The 18226-nt window shown below is 34.8% G+C and overlaps 1 protein-coding gene across 7 annotated transcripts in view; it reads left to right on the top strand.

Moving 5' to 3' along the window:
• The window catches only part of LOC106136237 (uncharacterized), a 286942-nt gene that overhangs the window by 58869 nt on the left and 209847 nt on the right, over positions 1-18226 (top strand). For 4 of the 7 annotated variants that reach the window (XM_060949376.1, XM_060949375.1, XM_060949374.1 and 1 more), the window contains exon 2: positions 1665-1817. The exons of the other annotated variants lie outside the window; for them this stretch is intronic. In XM_060949376.1, the coding sequence (XP_060805359.1) occupies positions 1795-1817 (23 nt within the window). In that variant the 5' untranslated portion in view covers positions 1665-1794. The remainder of the gene's footprint in view (positions 1-1664; positions 1818-18226) is intronic. 7 annotated transcript variants of the gene reach the window in all.

Raw genomic sequence — 18226 nt, 5'->3', positions numbered from 1 at the left:
TTATCAGCTGCGTCTGTTCCCGCGCAGATTGAAAAATTCTAATGACTTTTTGGGATCTGTCTACTCCGTAAGGGAAAAAGAGGTGATACGCGTCCATCGACTTTCATGTTTCTATATTTTTTAATCATAAGCGAGTCGTCAAACTACCTTAATATCCAATTAATTCTGTAAATGAATTAAGACTAGAGCAGTTCTTCTTCGTAAAGTGTTAATTTAAAACTGAATAGTCGCCGCGATAGTCTAGACTTTATAGCGTAAGACAGACTACTTTATTTCTGAAATATCTAACGGGAGCGAAGCACAAGGAAAAACACAAATAATCAAAAAAAAAATATTATATCGCTACCATTCACAATAACTTATTCGCTTAGTGAAATTAGTTATTTTACTTATATCAATACTTTGAAATATGTATTGAAGTGCCGAAAACTCTCCCTATTTTAGCGGGAAGAGCATTCATATTCCGTGGAATTTGTCAAAATATGACAAAAAGTTCTCGGCGTTGCTGCGAACTTATCAGCAGTAGGTTATTCAAGTTATAAAGTAGGCCGCATTCGCAATGGGGGAATGCCATAGCGAATCTATCATAGGCTAAGTAAACACAAAAAGTTATCTTGTCTATGTGTCCCGCTAGATCAGAAAAATTGTGTGTACCAGAGTACCAGTGTAGATGCTTCTCTTCCCGCTAGTTGTAAAAGTCAATTAAGAGAAAGACTCGAAAATTTGGGACTCTCAGGTAATGAGCTAGCGGGACCCCAGTCACTATCTCCTTTCAACCCAATTCCATCACTAAGTCATCTTGCCAAATGTGGCCTATGAATCTAAAGCTTATCAGTAAGGAAAAGACACGTGATTTAAATATCCCTATGAGAGCAGTTTTCAACCGTTGATCAGAAATAAATTAACGATAACGATGTAATTTGAAGAAATATGAACTCTTCTTATGACACTGACAGTAATTTCTGAAGAATGAACATAGTTGTTATTCTGCTATCAACTTATACTATGGCGCGCCCTCTGTCGGCCGCACTTCATTAGTCACTGTTAGCTCGCCCTTTGTTCTCGTCCCGGCCAATATAAACTGTTTTTTGCAGCGCTAGATCAGACCAGCGAAATTACAGGAGTTCTGAATGTGGTTTTACGTATAGAAGTTTCACTTAGTTGTAGTATTTATATGAAACTAGTGAAGAAATCAATCGAAACTTATAAATCTTGCTCAACTCATTGACTGAATGTGTTGTGATGATGCAATCAGGATTAAAGAGGTAGAAGAAGATAGGCTTATATACTTGGGATTCCTCTTTTAGGCGATGGGCTAGCAACCTGTCACTATTTGAATCTCAACTGAGCGTGGCCTTTCGGTCTTTTGATGACTATTGACTCTGTGTAACCGCGGGGTAGGTATATGGACGTGATTATATGTTACGATATGGTAGGAGAAGACTCTTTGACTGATTTCATTACGTACCGCACCGTAAAGCATAAGAATTATGCTTTACGGTGCGGTACGTAGAGTATAAGAATTCGGAATAACGAATTTAATTCCGATTTTAGAACTCTGAGGGTCGGTAAATAACAGAATTTTTTATCAGCATAAGTGGAGTTATGGGCGAACTACTAATAAGAACTTATGCCTGATTTTAATGTGTTTTTTCTTGTTTCAGGTAAGCCTCCAACTGCAATATTAGAAGACGCTATAAATGCGTGAAGTTTCGACCTACTTCGAACTTTTTCTCAGTTGGACACTCTTATCCATGTCGTGGTTGCAGATACAGAAATCAGAGTGGATGCTAAATGAATGTTTCTTTTACAGAGGGGTAAGCAAAGACTACATCTTTCCACCTGCCACGATCCCTGTATACTTCATTCGCTTCATCCACATTTAGGTATATCTCTCATCATGCTTGTCAGTTTTGTAAAATTTTGCTGAAGTAGGTAAGCCTTTTTATAATGGTTTATATTCGTTCTTTGCAACTGTGTTGTATTTTCGGGTCCTAAATCGAATTTTTCTTCCGTGTCAGTAATTAATTTTCTGTATAGAATTTACAATCGCATGTTTACATAATTTTCCTTCCACTGGTGTCTGTGGTCGGCGATTTTACCCAGGTTTTCATTCCTGTCATACCCATATCCATTTTCAACACGCACAGTGTTGCCATAACTGGTATCGTATTTTCCTTTGCCTGTGGTCTCCTTTTTAACCGAATTCTAAAAGAGGTTGAATCTTAATGTGACTGTGTGTGTTTTTTATGTTTATTTTTATGTTTATTTATTCATAAGCTGAGTAATTATAAAATTACTCAGCTTATGAATAAATTTTGAAAGTAGTTATTCATTTGAAAAGTCCCGTTATATTTGAAAATAAAAAATAAAAACTCCCGATATAGTCCTCAATTCATCACTACAAAGTAAATAAAGCAATGAATTAATAGTCAACGAAATATTATTTCAATCTCGAGAAGAAACTCTCTGAGATTAGACTACATGTAGATTCAAGTTAAGCGACGCCAAGTCGTGGTAATATCCACGGAGTCGCTTGACGATTTCTGTGTTAAGCCGCACCGTGTACCAGCAACTTTTATTAATAAAACTAGATTTTATCCGCAGCTTCGCCCGCGTGAATTAAGTGCCATCTATAATAAGCGACGAATTTAAATTTAACGCTAAATAAAAATGCGACGAAATTAGAACTACTAACAAAAAGCAACGAATTTAGTGCCACCTACTTAGGAATATAAGTTTTTCACAAATCCTTTGTCAATCTCCAGACTCTCAATTATTTATATGTTGCATTTTGAGAAGATGAAGTCAGTAGGTAGGTAACAAACAAATAAACAAATTACCTTTCGCATGTATAATATTGGTTGAGTTGAGATTTCAATTTAACCGTACATAGAGAGATGAGTTTTAAAAAACATTAATGACTTGCTGAAAATTAAGTATTTTAACTACTAAATATATTTTATACGTTCTATTCATTATTTATTATGAATCTTTTTATGTAGGCTCCTTGTTTCAAGGTAACGATTGACAGGATCTTTTACCAGGATGAAATTAAGATCATTTTAATATAATTTCAGTATCCTCCAACCCTTATCTTTCTTTATGACATAGAGGGGTAGTTCGCGGCGTCGCTTGGCAACCACCGCTGGACCCACTCCAAAGCTCGTAAATATATCCTTGCCTAGCTTCTTTTTGACCCATAAAAGTATGTCCGATAGAAAATTGTTCGACACGCAATGGCTCATAAAATTTCGGGGCGATAATAGAAATTGGAAAGTGTGAACATTATAAGATTAGTTGTAGGTATTGTTATGATTAAATAATATACACAAAAATGGCGCGCTCGCAACGCAACGTCAGATTGAAAAAATAGTGACGTAACGCATTGAGCCGATAAAAGTAGTGATGTCCTTAATCGAGTTTTAGTGGAATGTGTTTTTGAGTGCGATAACCTTTTTATCGTTTAGATACCCCGTTTTAAGGACGGTAATTATTGAATTCAAAAGACCATAAAAACCATTTGTAAAAAATTTCTCTTCAATTTTCAAGGTTTGAAATTTATAATAATTATATTTTACTGGCGCTTAATACAGGCTTGGCTATAAAATTTCCTTCCTTACTACCACGTCGTAAGTTGTCCTACATTTATACAAGTATTCTTTGATGGCCACAAACAAATTTAAATCCATAGAGTAGCTTCAAATTATATTTTTTTTTATTTTACAACTAGCTGTTATTTTTATTATCCTTTTCAATGCAATGCTCTCACGCCGATTAGTTTTATAAGGAGCATAGTAAAATTTAAATTGTGTACTTAGTCCGCTTTTGGGGTTTGGATACATGCCAGTATACTTCAAGATCACTTGAATTTGTTTTTATGGGTTTGTCAAATGAAATTGGTCAAATAGGAGGGAAGTGACTAGGATTTAATTTGATATCTTATTTCTCCTGGCTTAAATTCCGGATGCATCCTCCATCCGGAGCCCGGGGTATGTCTTTGACCATGGATCCTGGATTGGGTGAGTCAGGTTTTTACACGAAGCGACTCCCATTTGACCTCCGCGACCTTTGCAGGTAAACCTAACCCGTATTGGATTTAAATTAAAATCTATTATATGCAAATAATAGGTATTTTGTTCTTAAAGTTCATCTTATTTAACCTTCGCCGCAAGTAAAGTCATGATTCTTGCTTAAGGCCAAAGTTTTTGTCTCTTTGACCTACTTCAATGATAGGTTTGCGTTACCGACTCACTAACGATTTTTGTAAGTTTCTAATAAACGCCTAAAAGTGTCCATGGTGTTCAAAGGGTTAAAACTAGTTTATAGTTTTGAGAAGCAAAACATAAGGTATTGTCAATCAGAGGAGGTTTAAAACGGGATTTATTTCTTAGGTTATACGCTAGCAACCTGTTACTTTGAATTTCAATTCCATTATTATGCCTTCAGGCTAATCGTTCCCTTATCGAGTCTTCGTGCGCCCCGTTACGGTTAAAAATGTGATGTGTGTGTATTCTTTGGAATAGAAAAACTTCAAAGAGATGGCTCTTGCTCATGGATGTCGTAAAAGGCGACTAAGAAAATAGCCACACATTCATCTAGAGCAAGCAAGCAAGCAAGCAAGCTAGTCTAGTAACAAAGAAAATACATAGTGTATGCTCGTTGCTTCACTTCCCGTGCAGATTGTAAAAGTTGATCAAGGGAAAGGCTAAAAAGCTTTTTCTTCTTTTCTGTGATGGGCTTACAACCTGTCACTGTTTGAATCTCAGTTCCATCATAAAGCCATACAGCTGTAGGTGGACTTTCAGTCTCTATGAAACTGTGCGCTCAGTCTCTCCCGTAAGGGATAAACACGTGGTTGTATGTATGTGTGTGTATGTTTAAGGTGCCAAAAGTAAAACGAAATGTTATGAATATTACATGTTTAAAAAAGGAAATACGGTTATTTTCTTAGGTGCATGATAAAGCGTGAGTCACACTGGTGTCCCGGGCTATGTATCACGGATGCTTTACGTCTTCATAAAAAGGATATATGGTGACCTAGGCGTTTGTGTGAAAAATATATCTTTACCACTGTATTTTTTTTGAAATATGAGTATACGTGTGGAGAAGGTTTTATTTTCTTTGGACTTGTTTACAGGTGGGAAATGAACAACTGATTATTTGGAGGTTGAAAAAAAAACGAAATTACTCTGTAGTAAGTTGATTGATAATTTGAGAGCCATTTCACAAAATACTAAAAGGGTTTAGATAAAACAGAGCATTATTATTTATCTGTGCGTCGCTAGTCACACGTATATATAACATTAACAGAGTAAAGCGAACATCTGTTACATTAATTTTGTACTCTAAAATATTGGCAATATTTTTAATTTTCGAATATTTTTTGGAAGCTACTTAAGAAAATCGAGTCCGGTCGAAATCGTAGAACTGCCTGCGAAAATGTGAAATGCTCTTTAATCACTATTACATTAAAATATCTTAACCATCATATCATAATAATTTTTCACTTTAAACACTTGCGGAATCGTCGCTTAAACTTTGTAAAAAACTTTGTTTATATACAACAAAAAACCAATAAAATCAGTTCAGAAGTTTTGGAAATAAGCATTTACATTAAAGAGAGAGACACACAAAAAAAAATTTCATCCAATTTTATATTGAAATCCTGGACAATAGCTTGGTGCAATAAAATAATCAGATAACATCTCGAAACAGAATTTCTAAAGCGGCTTTTCTTTATGTCCTTAATTGGCGGCATTTAGGAGCGTTTCACACGATGTCGTATTTCTAAGAAGGCATTAAAATGTCGTAACTCTTCGACTATATGTATGGTGAGAAAATTAGTTTCCACACGCCGTAGATACTAAGTCTGTTTAAAGTCTTGAGCACACCAAAAGCAGGTCAGGAGCAATGCTGCAAGCCTTCTGGGCTCGCTCCCGCAGGATAGGTAGGCTACACTATGCGAGACTGTACAATTTATAAAAAAAAATATTTCATTAATTTATCTAAATATAAAAATATATATATGGAATCAATTGAGAAATGAAACTTTCTCTGTTTGCCCTGGGTCTTGGATGTTTATGTATATAAGTATTAATTATAAATTATTAATAATAATAATAATATTTTTTTAATATATATTTGACAAATTACACAGATTGAGTTAGCCTCGAAGTAAGTTCGAGACTTGTGTTACGAGATACTAACTCAACGATACTATATTTTTATAATAAATACTTATATAGATAAACATCCAAGACCCAGGCCAATCAGAAAAAGTTCTTTTTCTCATCATGCCCCGACCGGGATTCGAACCCGGGACCTCCGGTGTCACAGACAAGCGCACTACCGCTGCGCCACAGAGGCCGTCAATATATATATTATAGTACCTACATATCGATGAGTTAGTATCTCGTAACACAAGTTTCGAACTTATTACTTATATATTTATTATGGGTGGTCGGGATTCGAACCCGGCAATCTTGAATATATACTGTTCAGTAATTTACAAAAAAATCCAAAAGCATCAACTGGCGTAAATGACATCTAAATATTATGATACTCCCAACAATTCGAGGGCGGCGGTCCGATTAATTAAAGCTTTATGGAGATTTGATAAAAGTTCATAAAAGCTCGGGAACATCTTGTTTGCCGCCGATTTACATTTTTCTACTGAAAATTGAATTAAGATTTGCTTCGTTCCCGTTTTATCGTATTTTCGTCTTTTTTATTTATTGTGCCGTGTGGTTTCCGGCACTTTTAAATAGAACCACTCCATATCTTACCCTGGATGTCGTATCGTACTTCTTTTGCGTCATTATTATTCATGACAGTCACAATAACATAATGAATGGATAAAAATATCAAAAACAAAAAATATAAGTCTCCTCCGTAATAAATGTTAGGTATGACATAAATACTTAGAATATTTAAAACTTGTCTATTTTTCTTACTAGTGACCTCTATTTAAAAGTGTCTGGTTGATTAGCATAGGTTTTTTTTTCATGTTTTGCAAAATTATGTAAAAGTATTTACTACGTTATTGTATGATATTGAAAATATAAAGACAGAAAAAAAAACTTACGTAAGTTGTATTTCTTTGAATTTTTACAAGGAAATAATCATGAATATCTTAACGAATTTGTTTTCGTTCGCCTAACTGTCATGACCTTTTTTCAAAAATGAAAAAGGGACTGAAGATTTAATATCTTGTACAAAAGTAATTTTCCGTGTGGTTCCCGCCATTTTTGTATAGTAACATATCTTTCCCCTGGATGTCGTAAAAACGACTAAGAGAAAAGCTGATTAACTTGGGATTCTTCTTGAAGGCGATGGACTAGCAACCGGTCACTATTTGAATCTCAAATCTATCTTAAGCCGAGCACTCTTATCAAGGCTTTTCGGCTTTTCAGACTTATTAAGACCTTGTGCTCTGTCTACCCTGCAAATATTCGGAATTCCAACTAAAAAACTGGAATGCAAAAATGCTTCCCTCACACCTCTATGTGGTCATTAGGAGGTGTCAACTTATTTGTTTTGAGTGAACTTTAACGCCGAACGAAGTCGCGGGCGGACGCTAGTGAGAATTAAAACTTGATGATTCGGAAATATCTACGCGCAATATTTAAGTAACCTCACTTCGCGTGATACATAAAATGGCGTGTTTTGGAGGGCCATTGATAAGATGGAAAAAGGTCTATACGGTTCACTTGTGTAGAAAGAATGGAATAATGTGAAAGTATAGAGGGAATCGAATCAGTGCCACTACTCTTGGTTAACAATAGTCTGTCGTACGTAGCTACGTACGTGCGTTAATGTTTTCGAAATTGGGTATCTTTCTCATCATGTTGTTTTCAGGGTTACGAGTATATAATGTTTTCGCTTCAATGTTAATGTTAAACTCTTATATGTATACAATTCTCATGTCACAATGTTCGTTTCCGTACTCCTCCGAAACGGCTTGACCGATTCTCATGAAATTTTGTGAGTATATTGTGTAGGTCTGAGAATCGGCTATCATTTATTTTTCATACCCCTTAGTGATAAGGGTTGTCCATTCTAAACTTTTTATTTATTTTTTATTATTCATTGTTTTTGATGCGAACTTAACTTATTGTACAGCGTAGAACCATGATAAATTAAAAAACGTTATATTTCACTAGAATGCCTTATTTATTTGTTCATTGGCTAAAACGCAATGTCTTACGAAAATCGTCGCAATTTCAGAGTAAGAGTTCAGATATAGAGCTCACGAACTGCGTGAATTTAATCAAAAAATGAAATTTAATGTAATTCCTATGAGAATTTGCGAAGGATTTGTACTCGTTTTGAAATTTGAAATGAGCGATTTCCATGAAACTTAAATAAGATTCGCCTGAGCACATAATATATTTTGAATGTTTAACCTCCTTATTGAGATGAAACCTACGCGTAGTGTTCAATTTCTGAATAATTTATTGACGGGAAAGTGATTCAGCTGGGATCATGGTTGTATAGCAATAGGTGAATGTGTTTTTCTCTAGTTACCTCTTACAACTTAAGGAAAAGAAATAGAATGGTCTTATTCTTGACTCAATGTCGATGTCTCAAATCTCTAGAGATAACATTTGTCAAGGACTCATAATTACTATAGTACTTCCATATAATTTGAAATTATATCTAAGAAGTTTTGTTTTGCTATTAAATACACCAGCTGAATATGTATGTTGACCTTTGCCAGGACGTATTATAAAATACCTCGCAGAAATTTGAATAAAGAGTATTTTCGACAGACAACTTATGAATTTTATTAATAATGAAATTTGTTTGTCTATTTGAACATTACCTAATGAGAAAATTCTCACTTCCGCGTAGGATACCACTGTTCAAGGTTATGTAGTGTAACCAAAATTTATGTCATGTTTTAGGACGTTTTCAAAATTATACAAGTAGACAGAGCCAACAGTTTAAAAAAACTATATTTTTGATCAAGCCACAAAAATTGAAATTATTATTAAATAGTTAGCTTCTGTCTCTTGTTATGTTGACGATTGTGAAAGCCAAGAATATCAGAATATCAACCACAGAAGAGAAAGAAGCTAGCACACATTATGTTTTTGGGTGTTACCAGACCAGCAAGAAAGCTAATAATTCTGGGGATTCTTCTTTTAGGTGATGGGTTAGGAACCTTAAATGATTGAATGGCCTATCAGTATTTTGAGACTGTTAGCTCTGTTAACCCTATATGGGAATACTTGTCAACTGCAAACTAACGGAAACAGCTTTACATCACTTTGAAAATTAGGCAGTATTTTTCATGTAGAAAGTTTCTCTTGATTCACTTTTATAGACTGCGCAGAAAGATTATGCATTAAGCAGTTTATTTATTTTTTATAAAAATTACAATTTTTAAAGTACAATAGCCGGAATTGTGCTTATAGCATTTTTCAAGCAGAGAGCCTTTTTGTGGGTGGGTGGGCTCTATAGTTTCTTTGCTCCTGCTCTTTGGATAGTTCTGGGCGCACTGCATCTATAACAGTAGCACAATTAATTTATTATTTTAAATGTCACCATTTTTTTAGTTCAAGATTGTATAAGTTGTGTATAAATAGTTAAAGATACTGTGAAAACGTGTGGTGACCTTAGTCGTAGCAGCGTCTACGTGCGATATCACCGAAACGCGACAACTCCTCGGGGCCACATTGCGGCGAGAAAAAACATGGGAACATCTTCTTCGCTTATTAAATTTGGTCGTTTTTGTCAAGGCGCTGGGAAATTTGGGTGAAGTAATTATTTAATTAACTAGACATTTGAACGGACGCTTCGCTACTGTGAACATGAAGTAAAAACAACAGTCTTGAAAAGACTGATAGGCCACGTTAAGCTGTTTGGCTTAATGATAGAATTGAGATTCAAATAGTGACAGATTGCTAGCCCAGCGCCTTAAAGAAGAATCTCAAGTTTATAAGCCTATAGTAATATAGTCACTTCTTTTATATATTTAAGAAATAGCTACTTAAGTATATAAATGCGTTGAACAATTCTTGGGTGACAAAACATCTCAAAACTCCAAGGCCACGCTTATCTAGTAGCGTACTATGTACCTGTATATCAAATTTTTTTTAAATAACGTATTAAATAATTTTAACCACTTATGCCCCTTTCAATTCATAAATAAGAGCTTGTTATTTGCATATTTATCTGATAGGAACAGACCTTTACATACATATTATAATCTCTATTACTTACTTCCACCTTTTCTAGTTCGAAGCCAATATAATCCACTCTGAAGTCGGGCCACGCAACCACCGTTTTAGTGAATATAAATTCATGGAAATTATAACAGAATCTGTGTTCAAAAGATATAGGTGACAAAAAAAGAAATACCGATGCACACAGATACAAAAGCTACCAATGACTATTTCTGAGTTATGTGCATTAGTTTTTTGAATTGAAAACTGATGCTCTAACTATTGCCATGATCCAATATGTGTTGGATACCCCGCGAAGGTTGTAGAGGTCAGATGAGAGTCGCTTTGTGTGAAAACCTGACTAACCCTGGCTTGATTTCGGACCTTACTCCGGAGGGATGAATTCCTTTTAAAATTGGCATTCCCTTTTAGGCGATAAGCTAACTTGGATCACAGTCATTAAGACATCCTACCTAAACATGGCATTAAAGTATTGTGGCTATTGGTTCTTTTTCATACGGGATATACACTATATTTAACAGCTTTTTAACTGAGCATAAAATGCTTACGATTTATGACGACACATCATTCTTATAATTTCAATTACAACATTTCTTTTAACTTATATTATTCTTAATTCTATCATTTAATTATATTTTTAATATCTAGACCCAGGGTTTTAGGCAAGCACATGTGTTGATAGGTCACTTATAGTTACTCAGTAACGCAAGAGTTAATAATAACCTATGTCCGTAATCTGTGCAATGTCCCAAAATAAAACCTATAATTTATTCTGTGCTTTGTCTATATCATGCGAGATAAAAAAAATAAGGTTTTTACTCGTGTGCTACCCACGCTCGCTCTATGGCCTATTCTGAAGGCAATCTCGCACAGTCCCATCTGCACCATCTATATTTCCTGTCGTTACACTGAATATGTTATGAGACACCCACCATTCGGATACAGTGAAATCGAATTTGTTCATCGTATTTAGTTACGTAGTAAGTGATTAGATTATAGTTCGACGTCGACGGATGTTTAATCGAATATGTGACTTGATTTGTCAATTTAGTCATCCAATCGAATTAAATATTTTGAAACACTATCTAGTTTTGTACGTATTTTCTTTCCCACGGGGGATAAAAATGTGATGTAAGTATGAATAATTAGTCAAAAAAAATTGATTTAGTCAATAAACCCGTATGATATGTCAGTTACCGTTACTCAGTAACGCACGAGTAGTTTAAGATTGATTTTTCCATCAATTATAGATTTTATTTAATGTAAAAATGTTATGTGCCGTGTGGTTCCCGGCATCAATAAAAAAATAATGGGACCACTCTTTCTCTTTCCCATGGATGTCGTAAACGGAGTCGAAGTGATACGCTTATAAACTTGGGATTCTTCTTTAAGGCGATGGGGCTAGCCCATCTGTCAATTAAATTGAGATTCAAATAGTGCTAGCCTTTGTCTGCTCTACCTTCCCCGCAAGGGATATGGACATGACGATATGTAAGTACCTATGCAAAAAAATATTTTTATAGTATACAAACAAAACCTGTATTACTACTCAAATCAAGGTCTATTATTTTATATAATAGTTATGTCATGTTTTTCTCAAATCGTTGTTTTTATTGTCGCGCTACCCCTTAACGCCCGGCAAAGGTGAAGGTCAAATTGAAAGGACACAAAAACAGTTCCGCCCTTAGCAATAAATATACAAAGTCTTTCACAAACATTTAGGATTAGTGGATTTATGTCAGGGAATGTTCTACCCTTAAGTTTAATGGCGTATTTTAAGGGTAAGCCAATTGGCATATTGGTATACAAAACATCACACTTTTTTATACAAATAGATTTTTACACGTGAAAGTTTGCACCCTAACGCTGTAGTTCAGGTCCCGAGGTCCGTTAGCGTCATTGAATAGGCTTTTAAGACTATTAGTTTTTTTTTAACCTTAAAGACATTTCGATAAAAGTATTTTTGGACTGAGAGTCACACACCATAGTTATAATATCCTCCTGATGTAAAAATTGGGCTTTTACATGGGTCAACGTACTAAACTTTGACTTCTGATAATGTTGCATGCTCTGACTGGTTAAATGCGCGAAATGTATATGCTTTGTAACACCTATAATTGTACCGCATTTATAGCAAATAAAGTATTTGTATTTGAAACGACTGACTACTGTAGTTCGTACAGAAAAAAGCTTTTTTAAAAAAAAAAACAAAACGCAAATAAGATGTAAAAAATCTTAGCCCGCCTCCAATAAATAATCACCTTAACCGCTTAACCACAGAGGACCATGTGCAGTTCTTTTTAATGCGTTAAAACCATTTGAATACTTGCAGAGTTGCGTAAAAAATGCTTTGATATTTTTCCAACAGCAAATGGGGTGCGTGACAAGTGTGGAGTGCGCAGATAAATTCTGTTTGGTAAACGGCTTTTTATGCCGACTGTACATTCGCTTTTTATGTGAGCCTATATCTCATAGTACGCATATGCCGGTCTTAACGGCTCATTGAGGCAGATGTGTTAAGATTTGAGAAAAGGCGTGATACTTTATAAGTAAATAATACTATTCTTCGTAGCTTTTGCCTTCTGACTTTTCCTTAAGACTTCACAACCGTGAAAATGTCTGAAATCCTTTTTTTAAGACGCATAAGACATTTTTAGTTTAGGGTTATTTCAATTTGTGTGCTTTTTTCATATATTTCGTTGTATAACAATATATCTACTCTGACAAATTTCATCGATTTTATGTTACAAATGCTAATAAAAATACGTTGAATCAAAAGTGCTGACTTCTAAAACGCTTGCAGAAAAGTTTAAGAATGAAGCTTTTATGATATCTTCTTATCATTCATTAGGAACTCCTTCGATTTTTCTACAATCCTCTAAGCGATAAAACTGGCGTAAGTCATCTCATAAAATATGGATATTTTCCTTGGATCAGAAATTACTCAAGAAAATTACCTATTCCCTGCCAGTCAAAGTAATAGTGTGTGTTTATGTTACTAGGCGGAAGCGGTTTTCGTAGCGCGTAAAGTCCTAATCTTCATTATTTGGCCCTGTCTGCAAGGAATAAAGACGTTATATTATGTATGTATGGTGGTTTTTTTTATTTTCCTGCGTCTTGCTTTGTTTGTTTTAGCTGAGTTATTTGACCTTTGAACTATAAGACTGGTCGAGGATCGTCGGGAGATTACCTAAAGTGGTTTAGTAGTTGTAAGCTTGAATGATAAGCTCGATCACTTTTAACAAATACATTTTTATTACCCGAGAAGTAATTTCTTCCTCTTATTTTCAGAAGGCACAGTCAACAACGTTGCACACGTCTCATTAACCTTTTTCGCTCTAAATATTTATAATGTCATTTGACTGTGAAAAAAAAGTGTCAAGAACTTAAGTAATGTGAACATACCCTAAAGACTGCTACTTTTAAACGCGTAAACTGTATTATCCTAAGCTTGTTTTATGGTCCCATAAACGGGCGTAATTCTAGGTTGACATGCCGTGATACCTTGGGATTATTCGGCTGTCACGTTAAAGGAATGTATTTTACTAAAAAATGAAAAAAAAAAAAAGTTTTTTTCTTCAAAGTTATGTCTCGTGGGAGTTTGAAATCAAAAATAAATTGCGAAGGCAATTTTATTACATGACGTTTGTCGGTTATTCTTTGGATTGCACGCTAATAAAAAAAAAAGACAAAACAATTATATAATTTTATTTATAATTATGCCGTGTGGTTCCTAACATCAATATAAAAACGAATACTCCACCTCTTTACCATGGATATCGTAAAAGTTACCACTAAAGGATAAGCTAAAAACTTGAGATTCTTTTTTTAGACGATCATCATCATCCTGTCACTATTTGAATCTCAATTCAATTCTTTCTGTTGGCTCTGTCTACCTACCTACCTAGCTTAATCAAAGGTTTTTCTGCCCAAGTTATGACCGAATGGTTTTTTATATCGTCGGACCAGCGGGATAAAACGTGATAGTGTAGGTTTTTCATAAAACCTAATATCTTAAATGCGGAATGTATGCTCTGATGTGACTCGTTTAATTTAAATACTAAGTTATCTTCAAATCCAAAGAATCCTTTACAAGAGTGGTAAATAACGCAATTTTCAAATAAGAGCAGTGAAAACAACAAAAGGTAATATGCAGAGATCGTGGCGAACAGAAAGAAGTCGTATCTGCCTATCCCTACGGGAAAGAGACGTGATTTTATGAACGTGTGTGTATGTATGTATTACGAGTATACCTGTGATACAGGTTAAAGGTACATATTGCAAAGTCCCTTTGTGTATTAATGATTAGCCTTAATTAATTAAAAATGCAATTAAAAAGAAGGACAAGGGTTGGATTGAGGTTCTGTTTGCAGTCATTACGATCTTTTAATATTTATGAAGACTGTGTTTAATTTGCTTAACAAAATACAGTGCGTACCTATCAAATTGTAATCAATAGCCGAGTTATCGATACCTATATTATAAATGTGAAAGTATACACTTATATTATTATGGAGTACGAAAGAAAAATTCTAAAAGTCAAAATTGTTTATTCTTTGTAACTTTGTGGATTACATAGGTTGCTGGGATTCCCCAGCAACCTATGTAATCCTATGTTGCTGAATAGGAATAGGGTGAAGACATAGGGTAGGTAATTTTTATACGAGTGGATTGGAATATGTAGGTTCTTACATACTAGGATTTGTATTTAAATTGAAGTCATTGAAGCATTATTTTTTACAAATAAATAGGTAATGCTGTATTATTTTAAAGTTTTGTAGCGGGAGTGATGATTCGGCTCGAGCGCCACCAAAGGGAAAATCTTCCGCCAGATGTCTGGGGAACCGCGGCTCCGGCGATGATGTGTCGGAGGTTGTATATATGCTCCAATCCGTAAAATCTTTGCTTGCGCGATTTAGGTTTTTCGCTGTTTTTGACTGATAGCGTCGCGTGATTTCATTTTTTATTTTTGTGACTTGTGGCCTATAGATTTCGCCACAGTTTTTTCCAAATCCGTTAGTATTGGCTCTTCCACGCATACATACTATTTAAATTTAAAATGTTTATTCATTTTTATAGGATACTTCATATCGCTTAATAATTGTCAAATCTTTTGGTTAAATAAATTTAATATTTTTGTTAAATATATTTACTATTTTTGAAAACGTAAGTTAACATTCGTGCCTAAATAAAACACATGTGTTCGTTTATTCTGACCGTTGAGAAATCATCCGGGCATGCGGTCTGTGGTTTTTGGGTTAAACGGACCTTTACGCAACCCTCCGGTGTTGAAGGGTTAACTTTTTGCAATACTAATACGTTGCAGATTAAAAAACCTTCGCTTTGCTTTATGGGTAGGTATATAAAGTAAAATATATTTAGTATCGTTGAATAAGTATCCCGTAATATGAGTCTCGAACGTATTTGGGGTTAGATCAATTTGTACCGTGTGGTCTACGGCACCAATAAAAAAGAATAGGACTACTCCATTAAGTACTTTCCCATGGATATCGTAAAAGGCGACTAAGGGATAGGCTTACAACCTTGGGATTCTTCTTTTAGAAGATGGGCTAGCAACCTGTGACTATTTGGATCTAAATTCTATTAATAAGTCTATCAGCTGAAAGTGGCCTTTGTCTTTTCGAGACTGTTGGCTCTGTCTACCCCGCAAGGAATATAAACGTGATTATATTTATGTATCAAATACCAAGCATATTATTTTTAAAATACCAAATATACGTCATGTACAACAATAGCTTCTTTAGTCTTTCTAACTATATTGTAATTATCTACTACCTATTTTGTAAATAGCACTAACATTTGTCTATTAATATCACATCATCTTGATTACCGCGCGACATTAATTATTCAGCGGCACAATTCGACTGTTTTGTTACCAAACACAAATTTTCACTCAAGTTACACACATAATGCTATCACATTCAAATGATAGTGATTTACATGCCAAAATGGAATTAATACAATTTCCCTAACAACGACACTTAGCTCGCCAAATCGAAATAGTATCATGTTGTAATTACATCTATATATAGTTGTCTAAATGTTCAGGTTATTCACAAGGCTGACATTTATGTTGTCTGTAATTGTATAGTGGGTATCGAGTGAGAATTCCGTTCTAATAATCTATACTAAATATTATAAAGCTGAAGAGTTTGTTTGTTTAAATGCGTTTATCTCAGGAACTACGAGTTCGAATTGAAAAATTCTTTTTGCGTTGAATAGATCATTTATCGAGGAAGGCTTTAGATATATATATAACAACACGCTGCAACTTTAAGGAGCAAAGAAATAATAGAAAATTATTCGTTCGTGAATAGTTATTTTGGGCCCAATGATGCCCAAAATAAGACTGACAGGCCACGTTCATATTTTTGGCTTTATGATAGAATTGAGATTCAAATAGTGACAGGTTGCAAGCCCATGTTCAAGAGAAGAATCCCAAGTTAATAAGCCTATCCCTTAGTCGCCTTTTATGACATCTACGGGAAAGAGAAGTGGTCCTATTCTTGTTTTTATTTGTGCCGGGAAACACACGGCTAATTATCTATTATATACATATAATATTCACAAAATCACACCTCTTTTCCGGTAGGATGCAACAAAATCTTTTCACTTGCCACGTTGGATGTTTTTTCTCGATTTTCTCGTCGGATTAGGATATTCTTAACTTGGCCTTTTGATAGAACGTCCCCGTCCACGATTTGTTCAAGGTACGTTCGTCTAGGCCTTCCCACATAAACGTTGACTTGGTTATCTATAAATTTATATTGTACATTCCCCACATCCCGTTCTGCACCAGCCCGTCTCGGTGGCTGCACAATTATAAAGGGAAGAAAATGCAATATAATGCAAATTGCATGTCAACTCCAAGCTATCAACAAGTTAATGGGACGCGTCAGTGATTCATTGAGAATCTGGTCAAAAAGGATTTTAATAGTATAATTTGTTTGAGTTCGATCGTTACCGAAAATGCTATTTAATTGAAACGTTTTCAGATGGGTTTAAAAGTTATGCATGTTAAGAGGTAAGAAAAAGCTGAGCCTTTTTCCCGGTATAGGCATCTTTATGCTTAAAGCTTAAGAGGCTTCAACAACTAGTTCGTACAAAACAAGCATATACTGGAAACAAAAGCTCTTATCGCGATCATTTATCGAGAGCAGATGACTTCTTATTCCAATTCGTAGTTGTTGGTTTTCAAATCTTAATACTCGTAATGTGGCATCTTAATATGACATTGTGCAAAGATTAGGTAAAAATTTTAACAGTGGTTTGCGTGAAACTTACCCTCCTTTTGGCTCTTTTTAAAAGTTTTCTACTCAGCAATGAAAAACAAACCTTGTTAATTATTCATACGGATCATAAAACAAAATCTTTTCACAAGAATTGCGTACGTATCAAGCCTTCAAAAGGAGCGTGGAAAAAACTTTATTAATAAAAAGATAACTAAGCCCTAATAAAATTTAGGACGTCTTATGTTAGCTAGTTCTGCTGACGAGACGAAATTAAATCAAGAGGCAAAATTACGTAATTTTGCTACGAGGTTCACAAAGGCTTTTCGCGAAGACGAAAGCAAGAATTAGGGTCAGCGTACACTGCAAAAAATAAATAAATATACGAGACAAATAACACACATTCAGTTAGCCTCGAAGTAAGTCCGAGACTTGTGTTACGAGGTACTAACTCAACGATATCTAAGTACTTATTTGTAATTAAAATTTATATAGGTAAACCCAGGCCCATGCCAATTAGAAAAAGTATTTTCCTTCTTATTTCAGCTACCCAGTTTTGAATGAATGAGTGAATGGATTTCAAGGTAGAAACTTAAAGTTACTTAAGTTATGAGTAGATATTATGAATATTGTCGATCCCACTAATACCCATGGCTCCACCAAACTTAAAAGGTTATACGATCCGATTGAGTTTTCTACTGTCCAATTCTCGTGATCTTAAGATTTTATGAACACACATAAAACCTACTTTTATGAACCAAAGCGAGATCCTCGCCGCATCGC

Source organism: Amyelois transitella, chromosome 18, assembly GCF_032362555.1.
Source record: "Amyelois transitella isolate CPQ chromosome 18, ilAmyTran1.1, whole genome shotgun sequence".
In the NCBI taxonomy this organism is placed as follows: Eukaryota; Metazoa; Arthropoda; class Insecta; order Lepidoptera; family Pyralidae; genus Amyelois; species Amyelois transitella.
This window is presented reverse-complemented; position numbering and strand designations above follow the sequence as displayed.